Source organism: Chlamydotis macqueenii, chromosome 7 (assembly GCF_036417535.1).
Source record: "Chlamydotis macqueenii isolate bChlMac1 chromosome 7, bChlMac1.mat, whole genome shotgun sequence".
Taxonomy (NCBI): Eukaryota; Metazoa; Chordata; class Aves; order Otidiformes; family Otididae; genus Chlamydotis; species Chlamydotis macqueenii.
Window position 1 is genome coordinate 13,984,135 of NC_141562.1, and position 15,014 is coordinate 13,999,148.

General features: G+C 50.3%; 1 protein-coding gene across 1 annotated transcript in view; it reads right to left on the reverse strand.

Annotated features, from left to right (window-relative positions):
• CDH23 (cadherin related 23) overlaps window positions 1-14,261 on the reverse strand; it is a 171,658-nt gene extending 157,397 nt beyond the window's left edge. Inside the window, exons 1-2 of the mRNA XM_086752377.1 lie at window positions 14,216-14,261; window positions 13,864-13,941 (exon numbers count right to left, since the gene is read on the reverse strand). Coding sequence (XP_086608503.1) covers window positions 13,864-13,941; window positions 14,216-14,261 — 124 coding nt within the window. The remainder of the gene's footprint in view (window positions 1-13,863; window positions 13,942-14,215) is intronic.
• Window positions 14,262-15,014: the final 753 nt, after the last annotated feature.

A 15,014-nucleotide genomic window follows, 5' to 3' on the forward strand; every position in this document is an offset into this window, starting at 1 on the left:
CCTGATGAGAGCCAGGACCATAAGCAGCTCAATACCTGAACTCCATGGAATGCCCCCAAAAGATGCTCTTGGTGAGATGGTTTCCATGAGTGGCTCTTCTCTGCACCTCAGTTTCCTCTACGAGTTTCTCAGGGCACGCCTAAAGGCCAAAACCCTTTTCTCAAGGCCTCAGGAACCCCAAACGGGAGGGTGTGTGTTAGCAAAGCCGTCTTGGACAAGGCAACAGCTCTTCTGCCCTCCTTCAAGCACGCATCAGGACGGGCCGACGGCGCGCGTGTTGCTCATCTCTTTGCTGGCAGAACGGATCAATCCAGGCAAGAAAGGCTCCCGAGGTTTAGTCAGAGAAATGCGAATAAAACCAATGAATCATTCATTCAATCGGTTTTGGCCAGCCCTAGCAATGAGCTGCCCGAGAACAAAGTTCTCTAGCATGCTCTTACTTAGAGCAATAATCTCTGCAGATAATTCTTAGTTTCTAGCCTGTTTGGAAAGCACGGATGTAAAACCTGAGCCGTTTTAGAAGGATACGGCGGACATTGTACCCTGCCTTGCCTTGCCTGAGCCCTCAGGTCAAGTCTACAGGATGAACAGGGATAACTCCAAATCAGAAATTTCTATCAGCAGCAACTCCTGGAGACGACCGTGGAATGAATACTCCTGCCTGCAGCCTTCGCTGAAAGCCAACCTGCACAGCACACAAACCACCTGGTTAAAAAAAAAAAAAAAAAACAAACCTCAGTCCCCGCACACACGCCTGTCCCTCGCAAAGCTTGTCCAGCCTGTCACAAAACCAAAGACCCGCGGTGATACTCCGTCAGAGAACAGAGACTCGGAGACCGTACGAGCGGTGACAGACAAACTGCTTCATCACTTTGCTCTCAGGGTGCTTTCCCGGCTGGCTCGTGCGCCCTGGCACACAGCAGCCATTTGGATAAAAGGCATGGAAAAAACCAGGGATAAAGTATACAGTAAAGCCTTCTGAAATCTGCTTAAGAGTTTCAAGAACAAACACGTTTTACTACAACTTTGCCTTCAGGATGACAGGCATCCTTTTCTTTCCTAATTTCCTAATTCCCCTTGCAAATCCTTCCAAGCTCTTTTTTTTTTTTTTTTCTTCCCTCTTTTCCTCCCTCGCTGCTTTGAGCCGAGCTCCAGAACCCCTCTCGCCTGCCCATCGGCGTTGGCCTGCCTCTGCCAGCTGGGCGACGCCACGTCCTCTCCGATGTCTGTCACATCCTCTCCGCCTCACCTGATCCAGCATCGCCCACCCGCTCCTTCCTTTCAGATCAGACCAGACAACACCTGCCACACAGTGCCTTTCCCCATACGGCTCCTTCCCTGGCACCCCCCTTTCCCCACAGAGGGGAGGGGGAGACCACACGCACGCCCGTGTCCCCGCGGATGAGAAGCCACCCAGGTGACAAACGCGCGCTCGGCTGAGGGGGAGAAAAAAAAAAAAAAAACAAAAAAAAAAAAAAAAACCAAAAAACGGGGAGAGCAGAGGGGAGGCAGATTTGCAGGCTCTGACCCCCTCCTCTCCCTCGTTCTGGATGAGGTAAATTAGCTGTGACACTCATTAGCCACAGCTCCTAATTAGGGAAAATTAATATTGGTTTTGATAGAAGTGTTGGCTGAAGCTCTCCCAGGCAAAGGCATTATTGACCTTGTTATCCCATTTAACAGCAAGTTACATCACAGAAACTGCTTCTCCTGAAGTCGACAGATCACAGCCCCCTCCCCCACCGCTGGGACAGATGGGCCCAGCCCCTACCAGAGCACCCACAGCCCCACCAGTGCCTGCACCCATCCCTGGGCGCATCCCAAGCCTCATCCCCAGCAGCAGCCATTTCCCCATGACCAGCATTTTTTTCCACAGTTTTTTTTTGGTTTGTTTTTTTCTGGTTTTTTTTTTTTTTTGTTTTTTTTTTTTAAAATAATTTTCTCCCTTTTGGCCAGGCAATGGTACCCCTGCCCACTGATATTGCTCCTCCAGACTGGTCTTTGGGAGAGATGATCCCTAGCCCCACCGCGTCCCATCCGAACGCTTGACTCGCCAGAGGACTTGCTTGCCACCACCTCTGCCCGCAGGTCAAAATAAGCAAATAAATGAGAATAGCCGCAATGCAACGGCAATTGCCGTTTAATAAGGTAAGAAATAAGGGTGGCAACCCTTGATTTCTGGGATCCCCTCTCCCGGAGCCACGGAATCTGAAGGTGGCTAACCAGCAAAGTAACAGACACCGCTAAACAAAAGGAAAACATTTGCTATCAAAGTTACGTATAAAAAAAAACCCACACACACTGTATTATTCACACATTAATAATAATAAAGACGTCAACCTGTCAGATAAGAAGTTAATCTCATTCAGAGCACAATTAAAGATGCCATTATCCAACCACCTGGGGCCGCTTCCACTTTTCCGACGCGGTGGGTTGAACAGATAATGGGGAGGAGAGCGTGCCTGGCGAAGCCGCTCGCCCAAGCCAACCCCCACCTTGCCACCACCTCGCACAACCTGACCCGCGCCCCCCAGCCAGGGCAGCCAAATATCGGTGTTTCTTGCTCAAAAGTGGCCACGCGTGCAGATCTGCGCTGGTAAAGTTTTTTTGGGGGGGCGTATTCCTTCATTTCTGGGATCAACATCCCATGGAAAATTGTCCCTCTGCCCGCCTGGATGATGCCACTGGATGCAGCATGCACAAAGGGCAAACCAGAACCAAACCATCTGCAGGGAAAATGAGCTTATATTTCAGGGATGGGGGGGAAAACATTGGCAAATAGCATCTCCAACAGATTCCAGTTGATTTTACAGCAGGACACCCACCAAGCGCAGCACTTTTGGCTTTCCACAGGAACTAACGAGCCCTCTGTGAGCGGCAAACAGACCTTGAGCCTTCCCCCCTCCCCAAATTGCTGCTACTGTTTAGGAAGCCAAGGCCAGAAAAGCTGGGCACTGGCTGCTGAACACAAAGCCACAACCATCAAACTCTGACCGTAATGGGAGAGGCTCTGGAAGAGGCGAAATTTCTACCGGAAAAGAAAAAAAAAAAAACAAAAAAAAAAAAACAAAAAAAAAAACCAAAAACAAAACAAAAAAAAAGCTCTTCCCCGGTCATCCTAGGACACAGCCATTGGTCCAAAATCAGTGAGGACATGGGAGAGATGGTGATGTATGCTCTGGACTGGACACAGACTTCAGTCTCTCATTGCACGCTGGAAATTCAATTGGCAACCCGGCAAGGCAGGAGGGCAAAGCTGCTGCACAGGGGTTTTTGCCCACAGGGATGACTCGTGAAGAATTACCGAAGGCATCTCTGGTCACATCAGCCCTGGTACTGCCTGAGGGACGCAAAGCCCAAGAGAGGCTGCTGATGTGATTGTGCAAGGAAACATCTTCTCATGGGAAACAGCCCAGTTCTCCTCGAGCCCAGGGACCTCAGTACCATTTTATGGAGAAAGCCCAGCAAGAGCATCCAGAGGCTCATTGCTATTTACGCTGCTGGCCACGTCAGCCTTCCCCACCTCGGTGTAGCCTACGGCTCCCGTACACCCCTCCAGCTCAGCAGCATGGTGAGATCGACCAGGATTCCGCACGACACACACGTGCTACTGCCGTGCCTTTTCACTTTTGGATAGCGAGCCAGTATTTTAAATTTAGCCATAGAGGACAAGGATGAAAAAAAAAAAAAAAAAAATAGTCAAGAGCTGAAAGCAAGAAATAATAAGAATAATAACCCCTTGCAGGGCTTCCTTTTCCACTGCACACGAGGCTCTGTGCCATGGGCTGGGGGTGAGACAGAGCAAAAGCAAGGCAGGAGGTAGAACACACGTCCCTGTCCCAACAGGACCCCAAAGCGATGCACGGAGCGGGGGGGGGGTCCCCGAGAACCAGAGGTGCTGCACCGAGGGCTACAATAAAGCAAAGGGTGAGACTGGAAGCAGAGACACGAAATCACGGCAGCCAGCTAATGACTCGCTCAGCCCAACAACTCCCCAAGCCGACGGCATGTTTTTGAGCGAAATTGAAAGAATCCGGATTTTTTTTCTAACAATTAAAAAAAAAAAAAAAGGCAAATCGGTAAATCATACTTAAAAATGCTCCCCCTCCGCACCTTGCAAGCTTGCTGCGCAACAGGACCAGAACACGCTGTCTTTTCTTCCTCAAGGTGTGAAACAAGCAGCGTGTGAAGCAAGATAAAATAAATAAATAAATAAATACACCTCCAACTTACAGCCCAGGATGCAAACCCAAGCTCCTGGTTTAAAACCCAGGGAGGGAACAGCCTCCCACCAGTGCCAAGGAGACACCTTTTCTACTCGCCGGAAAACGGTTGCGAAGTGTCCCAGCGCCCGCGGGGCTCGCCCTCCTCTGTCCCTTGCTGTCAGGGTCGCGTAAACTTGGAGCATCCTGCTTATTTTTATGGTTTCTGCAAGAGCATCCTGCTGCAGTATGATGATACCAGCTTGGGAATTTTTTTTTTTTTTTTCCCTTTGCTTTCTCCAGTACAGAGCCTTAATTGAAGGCCATTTCCCCCACTCCACCCAAGTACGCGGGTAATGGCTTCTGGCTGATGTGCTTCTGCAAGCTGTCACTCCCAGCTCCGTGCCTGATGGGACTGCAACAATTTTTTCCAAGACAAAGAACAACTTGCAGAAGCTAGGGAGATTTTTTATTTTATTTTATTCCCCCCTCCCCGCCCAACCTCTTCCTTTATCCCTCTAGCAAAGCCGCTTCAGGGACCGTGGGAGAGATGCGTACACAGGACGGTGCTTTCTACAGCATCCCATCGCTTACTCTCCTCACCATCCCACTACACCAAGCTCTACACCAGTGCTCTTTGGTACAGGAATATTGTTTTATCCGGTAGGATGCGTTTAATTTGACACAGCTGTCCTATGGGAAAAGGCGCGTTTCCAGAGTCAAGGTCTTCTGCCATATCTATTTCTTTCCCTCTGTTTCCCAAAATCATTAGTAACAACCACTAATCTCTGCCTGCGAGGACACTCCTCACTTCTCCCCATACCCTGAATTGTCAGCGTCCCTCGGACTTTCTACATTTTAAAGTCTTTCCCCTCTCCTATTTTCAAATTAATTGCTTGAAACTGAACGGCGGAGTCAGAAACAAAGGCACATTGCTGTTTGTGAAAGGGAATTGCGCTCTATAATACGATCTCTGGCCTCAAACTAATAATCAATTAGAAAGAAAAAAAAAAAAAAAAAAAGGAAGAGGTTCCTCCGTACGCAGGTACCAAATTGCCCTCCTAATTGCGCACATGCAGAACGACAGCCTACGCGACCCAACGCCGGAGACTCGACAGCGCAGGCATCTGACAAACCCATGCAGACGAAGGGAATCAAATTGAGTTACTAACCATTACGTGTCAAGTGTTTGAAATCTTTCCCCCTCGCGGAAAGAGCAATATTAATAAATCTTTACGAAAGGGAGCGCACAGAGCTTACTCACTCTTCTGACCATCACCACAAATTGAACAGATGTTTCCGTTGAGTTGTCCAACAACGCTGTCTCCAGGAGGAGCCAATTTATTAACTCCCCCCTGCCAATCAAGCCCATTAAGTCATTCAAAGGCAGAAAGGGGTATTAGCACAGACCAGCCATAAATCAAGTTTAAAAGCCAGGAGACGGGGAGGGGAAGGATTCATACGACAACACTGAGGTGACCACCCTGCGTGTCCTGTGGTCCCCAAAATTGCAGGAACCATGATAAAACAAGCTTCCCAAGAGGCAACCCTGCCTCCCATGCAATCAACACAGCCAGGGCAGCACAACCCTACCAACGCCCACCCCGGTCCCAAACAGGGGATGCTCACCAGGATGACAGCAGATTTCTGCTTAGACATTTCCCAACAGGGAGAGTTTTATGCCACAATCTGAGCACCATCACATGTTGCCAGAAGGGTTCTCTTCATTCGTTCTTTATTTTCATGCATGAACCTGGTGGTTTTCCATAATGAGGAGTAGCTAAGTAAATTTTCACATTTTGATTGGAGAGACATGGATTTGACAGACGGACCACTTGGATAAGAAATTGGCTGGATGGCCGCACTCAAAGAGTTGTGGTCAACAGCTCAATGTCCAAGTGGAGACTGGTGATGAGTGGCGTTCCTCAGGGGTCCATATTGGGCCCAGCCCTGTTGAACATCTTTGGACACGGACAGTGGGATAGAGTGCACCCTCAGCAAGTTCGCCAATGACACCAAGCTGTGTGGTGCCGTCAACATGCTGGAAGGGAGGGATGCCATCCAGAGGGACCTTGACAGGCTGGAGAGGTGGGCCCATGCCAACCTCATTAAGTTCAACCAGGCAAGGTCCTGCACCTGGGCCGTGGCAATCCCAGGCACAAATACAGGCTGGGCAGAGAACGGATGGAGAGCAGCCCTGAGGAGAAGGACTTGGGAGTGCTGGTGGACGAGAAGCTCACCATGAGCAGGCAATGCACCCTTGCGGCCCAGAAGGCCAACCGCATCCTGGGATGCATCAAGAGAAGCGTGGCCAGCAGGTCGAGGGAGGTGATTCTCCCTCTCTGCTCTGCCCTGGTGAGACCCCACCTGGAGTGCTGCGTCCAGCTCTGGAGCCCCCAACACAAGAAGGACATGGACCAGTTGGAGCAGGTCCAGAGGAGGCCACGCAGATGATCAGAGGGCTGGAGCACCTCTCCTATGAGGACAGGCTGAGAGAGCTGGGGCTGTTCAGCCTGGAGAAGAGGAGGCTCCAGGGAGACCTTATAGTGGCCTTTAACGGGCCCTTCCAACCCAAACCATTCTGTGATTCTAACTGCTCAGATCATTTTGACGCAGGTGAAAAGAAAAGAAGCTGGACCTCTTTTACCTTTTTTTTGTTGATTTTTGGGGGGCTTTTTATGACTTCTTTTATACTAGGAAGCAACACTCAAGAAAATTAGCCAGAGAGTTATGGAGCATATCCAGATTGCAGAGATCTCAGATGAAAATGTGTGCAAACATAGAAGCAGGGAGCAATGGGGTGTTACTTTCCCCCCAGCCCTTCTTTTTTAAGCTTACACAACTCAAATATATCAAGTTCCTGACCTAGCAAAAAAAGAAAAAAAAAAAAAATGCACAAGCATGTTTATCACTGTTTGCAACCATAGCTTTTTCTAAGAGGTAGACTCAAAGTGAAAACACAGCTCGCCTTCCCCATCAAAAAGAAAAATTACGAGTGTGCGCACATGCAAACATTTCCCTACAATACAAGGAAATACCCTTGGCCCATAATACATTCCCTTAGAATATTAATACCTCCACAAAGATCTATATTCACCCTCCTAATTTGAATATATACATAGACATACATGTATATATACTTTTCCCCCTGCCCCGGGTTTTTTTTGCTTTACTGAGCTTGACTCACGTCGTTACCCCGGCTCTACATCGGGTTTGTCACCCACGCTGATGCCTCCAGCCGGCCAGGGAAAAGGCCAGATTTAACCGAGCTGGGACGGTATGGACAGCTGAGCCTGGACACTCCGGAGCAACAAGGAGGGCACTGTTGAGCGCAACCCAACGCGAAGCCAACCCATATACGAAGCTCCTACAGACGGCGTCGTACAGATAATTAACGCCACTGAAGTCCTCTCAGACCTAAAAATCGACTCAGACCTCATTACCACAAATACGCATCTTTCTCCATTTCTTTTGAAAGGGCTCGGCCCCCCGTGCGAGGGCTCCCACGCTCAAACGTGGAAGGTGGCGAGATCAAACCTTCAAACGGTTTAAGGAGGCAGTTCCCAAAAGCAAGGTTACGCTGACATGTTAATTACTCCACGTTGCAAACACACTCTCTTGCTTCTCCCTCTCTCTCTTTCCCTTCTTCAACGCAAGCACTAGCGTTATTACCTATTAGCAAGGCAGATACAAAAATTTAAGTGATTGATGAAATGATTAATTTAATGATGCAGGGTTAAGGGTTTGGGTGGGGGGAAGATTCCCCCCCCCCCCCTTAAGTTTCCTGATCTTGGGAATAACTAATTTTCTAGCTTTAAGTTTTCATCAACGCCGCTGCACTTTTGACAGCTCAACAAGTCATTTCACCCGTCAGCCTTCTAACGACAAACAACAGAAAAAGGGTTTGAGTTACGAGAGCTGAAATCTCCTTCTCAAAATCCTCAAATATTGCCGTATTTCCTATAGCCCCCCTTTCTGAAGGAGAATATTCACACTCGCCCTCAGCGATGCCCGTAACGAAGCTCGCAGAGCGGGTTTTCTATTCAAAAACCTCTCAATCTCTCTCGCAGACAGAGACCGGCATATTCCTGCGAAATTCTCCTTTGTAAAAGGCCAAATCAGTTCTGCTAGCTGCACAGCACCCCGCTGGGCTGATGGACGCGCGTACGCTGGTGCTGTCACCCCGAAGGGGTGCGCCGGTTCCTGCCTCCGCACGGAAAACAGGCTGCGCCGACCTGCCCAGTGAGGAGATGGTTTTGAAAGCAGCAAAAGCAATGTTTCCACAGATCTTACACCAAGGGTAGCAAACCATTTCCGGCCCTGGGAAGGTGAGGTGTTCCCCTCTCATCCTCTTCTGAACAAGAGGGGGACCAGCTCAGAGCAGCACGGGTTGGAAAGTATTTGGGGAAACATCCCCAGGTGGACCCCAGCCCAGATTGAACCCGTGCTGGTGTCGTCCCCCGTGCTGTATGGCTAAGAGCATCCACCCAGCAGCAAATCAAGGAGCCTAGCATCTACCTACATTAGCTTTACAGGCTATGGGAAAAATCCTTGCACAAATAGACAGATTTTCCAAAAAGACCTTCAAACTGGCCAAATGTTGCTAAAAGCCAGCCTACCTTGTATCATCGGCAAAGGTTCTTGCACTGCCCATGGCTCCCAACGCACCCTTGTGCCACCTTGCTCCTTTCAAGGAGTTGACTCCAACCTCTACAGCCATCCTTGGTGCTCTTCTGAGCCACACCTCCCCAGCACCCAATTAGCACCTCATTAACAGTATGCCCACAATGCCTTCTGCCAGGGTGATTTTTCACCCCATGATGCGCTGATCAAATTAATTTTCTCATTTAGCTTTACTACTTCATTTTGAGCAAGGGGGACTCAACACCAGATAGACAAGGGCACCACACCTCTTCCAGTAGCTGTGTGCCCCCACAAGCGAGGAGGGAAGCCAGGGGACACCAAAGGGAAAACAGTCCCATGCTCAGCTGCCCACCATTCCCACTCCAAAGCTGTTCCCAACAGATGGCCCACAAGCCTCATGCATGGATATCCGGCCGAGACATCTCTGAAACAATTTAATCAGTCCAGAAGTATGCAGAAACCAAAGCCAATATATATACATTTTTTATTTTATTTTTTTTTTTTTAGCTTCCAGTGATACATTAGGCAAGCACCACCATGAAGGAGCCCAGCCACCGCAGATGCCTACAGCTGTGGGATCAAACGAGCAGGCAGGGTTTAGCTGAGACGGCCCGTGCTCAATCACACACAGATAACCCTATCTTCAGCAGCAGCTTGAATGGCCCAGCACCCCCAGGGACCTTACCCCCGTGCCAAAGCATCTGGCTGCCCAGGACCAGAGAGCTGCAGTGGAAGGCTGCAATGGAAAAGATGATTGCCTTGGAAACTACAGAGGATGGCAGCATTCCCTGCCTGGAGGGGAAAAGCCCTCTGGCCCGGTCCTTGCCTGGGATGGAGAATCAAGTCAAGTCAACAACAAACATCAGGAGGACACGCTGCCTCAGACCCACATGCAGAGTTACCAGCTAGCACCCTGCCAGATAAACACCAAGTTCCTCTTCCAGTCCTCCTGTGGGACCACTCTCCATCCCAGAAGGCCCTGAGAGGGAAGAGGTGACACAACTACTCAGTTACTTCAATCACCACTAGCCAACAAAGTACGACCACACTTCAGCGGTGCTCTGCTATCCCTGGCTTCTCTCAGGCTGCAACAACTTGGGGTGCACCGTAAGAGCACCAACTCCATGGGAAACATCCACTATGGCCCATTTTGGTGAAGAAGGTCTCACAAAGAGCAAGGTTCAGCTCTGCCCCTCAGAACAGGGGCAGAGGTTTCTTCAGGTAGAGAAACATACGTATGTTTCAGAGTCCCTTAGTTGGTGTGGGTTTCCCCAGCAAAAACCAGCTTTCCTCTTACATTCTTCATGCGTTCTCCCGCGAGTGGAGGAGATGGTCTGCTCAACCTAGCCCACCCTGGAAGGGCTCCAGCTTGCCCTGGGAAAGCGTAGCCAGAATCATAAAGGTTGGAAAAGACCTCCAAGATCATCAAGTCCAACCGTCAACCCAACACCATCATGCCTGCTAAACCATGTCCCCAGGTGCCATGTCTATACATTCTTTGAACACCTCCAGGGATGGTGACTCCACCACTTCCCTGGGCAGCCTGGTCCAGCGCCTGAATCAGAGTTCCCCACTGCGGAAAGTTAAACTGCACCATCAGAAATTTGCCAGACAGCAAAGTTCTCCCATTCAGTGCCATGAGCCAGACTGGGATCCTCAAACATCCAATGGCACGGCCAGACAGCCCAGTGTCTGAGCATGACCACTTCCTCAGTCAACACCACCAAGAGAGATTTGGGTGTCTCCAACAATCACCCTCTCTTCTGCTATATCCAAAATTCCTGCCACAGCATTTGGAAGTCACCATCCACAAGTCCCCACACAAGCAGGATTTTTCGTAAGCTAGTGAAGGCGTACCCACCTCGCTCCCAAAACACAAACAATTTATGGTGATTTATGGCTCAGCAGAAGTCACACATAGCAAAGCGGAGGCAGAAGCAACCCATAAAATTCCCCATCAGTCATACGAGCAGGGTGAACCCAGGGGACGGAGAGCACAGCCCCTGCCTCCTGGGAGAGGTACGCAGCTGGGGGGTGGTCAAGCCTTGCAACTGAATCCTGGTGGGTTCCCCCCCCCCCAGCCTCGATGGGCTTTGCAGAGATCAGCCCTCCAAATTTGGTTGCCTCTCCTAGTTTTGAGGAGGACATGATGGAACCAAGGTCTGATGGACAAGAGAGACACATCGTCCCCAGCTCACACGGATGACCGTGCCCCTGGCACGGCGTGGCCCAAGAACAAAGCCACGTGCAGGCCATCGGCTCAGGTGTGGTGATTAAATTGTTTCCCACTCTTTTAAGACAACCTTATTCCAGCGATGCCAAAACATTATTGCTAGGATGAAGGCAAAGTGGAACCGCACTGGTCTGAACAGCCTCTTTTGTCACACGCTTCGCAAGGCAACGAGGCATGAAAGCTTTTGGAGAAACTCAGGTGAATCCAAGCTAGGTGGTTACAACGCTAGTTACAACACCCGATGTGATGGATCATCTTAATTTTCCCCTTCCTGTCCCACACGCAGCAAACCCATTTGCTGGGCAATTAGACTCCAGTCACTCCATTACACTAAGATGATGTTCCTTTTGCAGAGGTGGGACACACACACACACACACAGACGACGACCCCGACCAAGAAAAACCAAGAGCACTGCCTGCCCATCTCCACCAGCTGACAAATCCAGGTAACCCCACCTGCAGCAACGTCACCTCTGGTGTGCCAGTGAGATGGAAAGCTCTGGGAACTCACCTGGCATCAGTAGCCATGCTGCTCTCCACTAGCCTCTGAGAGGTTTGAGATCAACCGGAACGGCCCTCAGAATGATTTTGCTTAAGGCAGTGAGCAGCAGAATAAAGATGGAAGGACCCTCTCTTGCAAACTCTTCTTCTAAGGGCTGTTCACCAGCCAGTACTTCTGCTTTCGGAGCAAAACACACGGCAATCCAGCTACCAGCAGCTGACACGGGCCACCACAGCCCAACCAGTCATTATCCCTCCTCCTCCTCTTCTCCAGACATCTCCCCTCTTCTCCCACAATCTCTTCCCCAGCCCCTTCCATCGCTTCCACCTTCTTCAACCTCGCATCTCCTATTCCCTCCACGTGCGTGCGCACGTTCCGTTACTTCTGGGTGAAATAACTGACTAGAGGGTCAGCCCACCTGAAAATTGCTCTCCCCGGACCTAAATGAAACAGATGGGCCTTGATGATGTTTGGGGAGAAATTAATCAGCCCGGACCGGCGGCAGCGCCAGCAGCTCCCTCGGCCCGCTCGCGCCTAACGAATTCCGAGCTCTCCGTCTTAATAGCTCCTGACAAGACTAATTTACTCTTGTAAGTGATTAGAGGGGGAATGATCTCTTAATTGTTGCTTAAGATTCCTTTCAGCATGGCAGGCGGCAAGCGGGGGACGGCTCAGTTTGGGGCTAGGTGAGATGGTACCCGGGGATGGTGGAGGGGAGGGGAAGAGGGGGCGTTCACCCGACGCCACAGTGATGGGCACTTCTAACAGATCCCCAAAAAAAGGAGCTGCATTTTTCCTAGCTAAGAGGCACCACGTACAGTTCTACTTAGACCCCAGTCAGGATATAAGAAAGGTGTTTCCAGATGAGACTTTTTTTTTTCTTAGTTAATAAGCCTAACTCAGAAAACATCTACGAACAGCAGAAAACACAAGAACGCCGTTTGTCAACACTCTCAAGCCCGATGTTTCCCTCTGGTGTGTCTGGGAAACACAGTCCCAGGGTGCCAATATTCTTAAGAGTGAATTTCATTTCTGTATAGTGTAACACAAAGGTTTTTTTTTTTTTAAATAAGTAAATAAATAAAATTAAACCCCCAAAGTAATTCCAAGCACAATTTGACTCACGCAATATCTCACTGGAAAGCAGACTGGCAGAAATCTTCCCCCGTTTTCTACCGAAATTGAAGTTCAGCGCAATTTTGAGCTCAAGGACTTCGAGAACCGTGTACTCGTTGAGGAAGCATTTCCACTAAGCTGTTCCCAACCAGCTCTCGCTCCTGCTCTTGCACAACTGTGTCTTCCCCTGGGACTCATCCAGGGCACGTTCAGCACTGAGTGTGTTTGCAGGGACACCGGCAATCGAGGGGCAGGGAGCGTACAGACAGCAAAGCAAAGCAACCAGGTGTGAAGTGACCTGGAAGGGGTAGGCTCGCTGAAGAAGGGCATAAAAAAAAAAAATGATGTGGATGCACATCATCAGGGGGAAAAAAATTAGAAAAAATTACAATGAAGTCAGGTCCTTCCTTTCCTTACGCTGTTCGCAGCTTGCCTCTTCCAGTGCTGTGGATAAAGGCACCCAACAAGCAGTTTGTGGTATTATTTTCCATCACAAGTCAACCTGAGCATCACCGCGACACAAAACTCCCCATGCAAGTGGCTGCGGCTCCAGCAAGGCTTCTCCTGAGGACACGTCTCCACACAGACCTGTGCTGCCACCCAGGAGCTTCCACACTGCTCATCCAAAACCCCACATCCAGATCCCACAAGCAGGACACCGCGGGCTGCAAAAGACGCGACCAGGGGGACCCCCAAGAAGGGACAGAAGCCTCAGCTGGGAGCCCTGGTTGAGCTGAGCAATCACAAGAGAGGACCTCTCCAGAGTCCTCCAACCCTTGACAACGCCAATGACCCCTTCGGTGGGGCGAGAGCGCTTTTCTGAGGAGGGTGCTGCTCGGGTCGCAGGCTTGGAAGCGGCAGCAGATGTGAGAAGGGGCCTCCGTAGCCTCCACCCCAGCCACCCTCTGCTCCCGATCGATTCTCCCCCATTAAAAGCCAGTCACGAGCCCTGATTGAAGAGCACAAGTTTAATGGACTGAGAGCCTGGAAGGAGGCCGAGAACGCCTGGGTCGATTTCTGCATTTACTAAAAACCGATCCCTGGCTAAATAAAGAAAGAAAAATAAGCTACACCTGTCAATCAGAACAACGCCATTTCTTTCATCTTTTTTCTATCAGGGGGTCAGCAGCAGAGGACGCCCCTGCCCACGAGCACGTCCCACTTACCCACGGGTGTATCCTCGTTGATCAGCAGGTAGGTGTCAAAGAAGTAGTTTATGAAGTACGGCAGGCGGTTGCCCCGACCTGGGAAGAGGACAAAAGCAAGGAGTTATTTCTCTAGCTTGTCGTGCACGGGCTGCCGCGTGGTGATGGAGAGGGGGACCCCCAAGATGAGGGCTTAACAGGACAGAAAGCACCGCATGGTCCTTGTAGAAGCCAGTTGGAGAGCCCCTTCCCTCCACTAACCTTTCTTTTTTTGTTAGGATTTTCTTTTGCACAATGGAGGCAGAGGGGAAGGGGGAAGCCAGCAGCTCGGGGACCAGGAACATCAATTATTGTTTAGGCACATGATTAATACCTTCGCTTTGCTCCCACGGTTGAGAGACTTTCGCCTTGTCAGCCATCCCAGCAAAAGCCGGCGCGCCTCCTCTCTCCCATCACCCGATCACCTTTCCCTCTAATTGCCTCCTTTCACCTTTAATAACCAAGCTCACTTCTTTTGACTCCCTTTTTTTTTTACAGGGCTGGAAGCTCACGAGCCTGCCCCCAGACCACAGCCTCATTAGGTGACACGGAGCCAAGCACAGAGCACGTAGAGAACAACGACCGCAGCCTGAAACAGGGGAAAAGTCAACCAGGAAAGATTTACCATTCAAGTTCAGCATCAGAAATAAGGCTGCACGCAGGGAAGCGGAGGTTTAAACTGGTCTGGCCAAAATAGCACACGTCCCTTGATGGGGAATGTCCCAGGAGGGGAAGAGGCAGGACCGGGACGTCCCAAGCAAGAAGGCTTGCTGGAAACGATGGGGCATCACTTCCCTGCTGTGAGCCCTCCTAACTCTTGTTTGAGCCTTGCCAAAACCTAAAATAGTGCAAGTTTAAAAAAAAATTGCCAGCAAAGCAGCCGTACGACAGCCCCTCACAAACCCCCACCACACCAGCCACAGCTCCAGCCAGGCTCCTCTCATGACATGACAGAGCACCACCTCCACCATTACCCCAGCCCTGCTGCAACAGCAGAGATGTTGCTTCAGCAAAAGCCATAGCAAAGCCCAGATGAGGTCGGGCATCCAGGTTTCCCTCCCGACCATGCTACGCTTCACCACCAAAGAAAGAAGAACCAAACTACGTTTCAGCATCCTCCCCGCCTGCCCCAG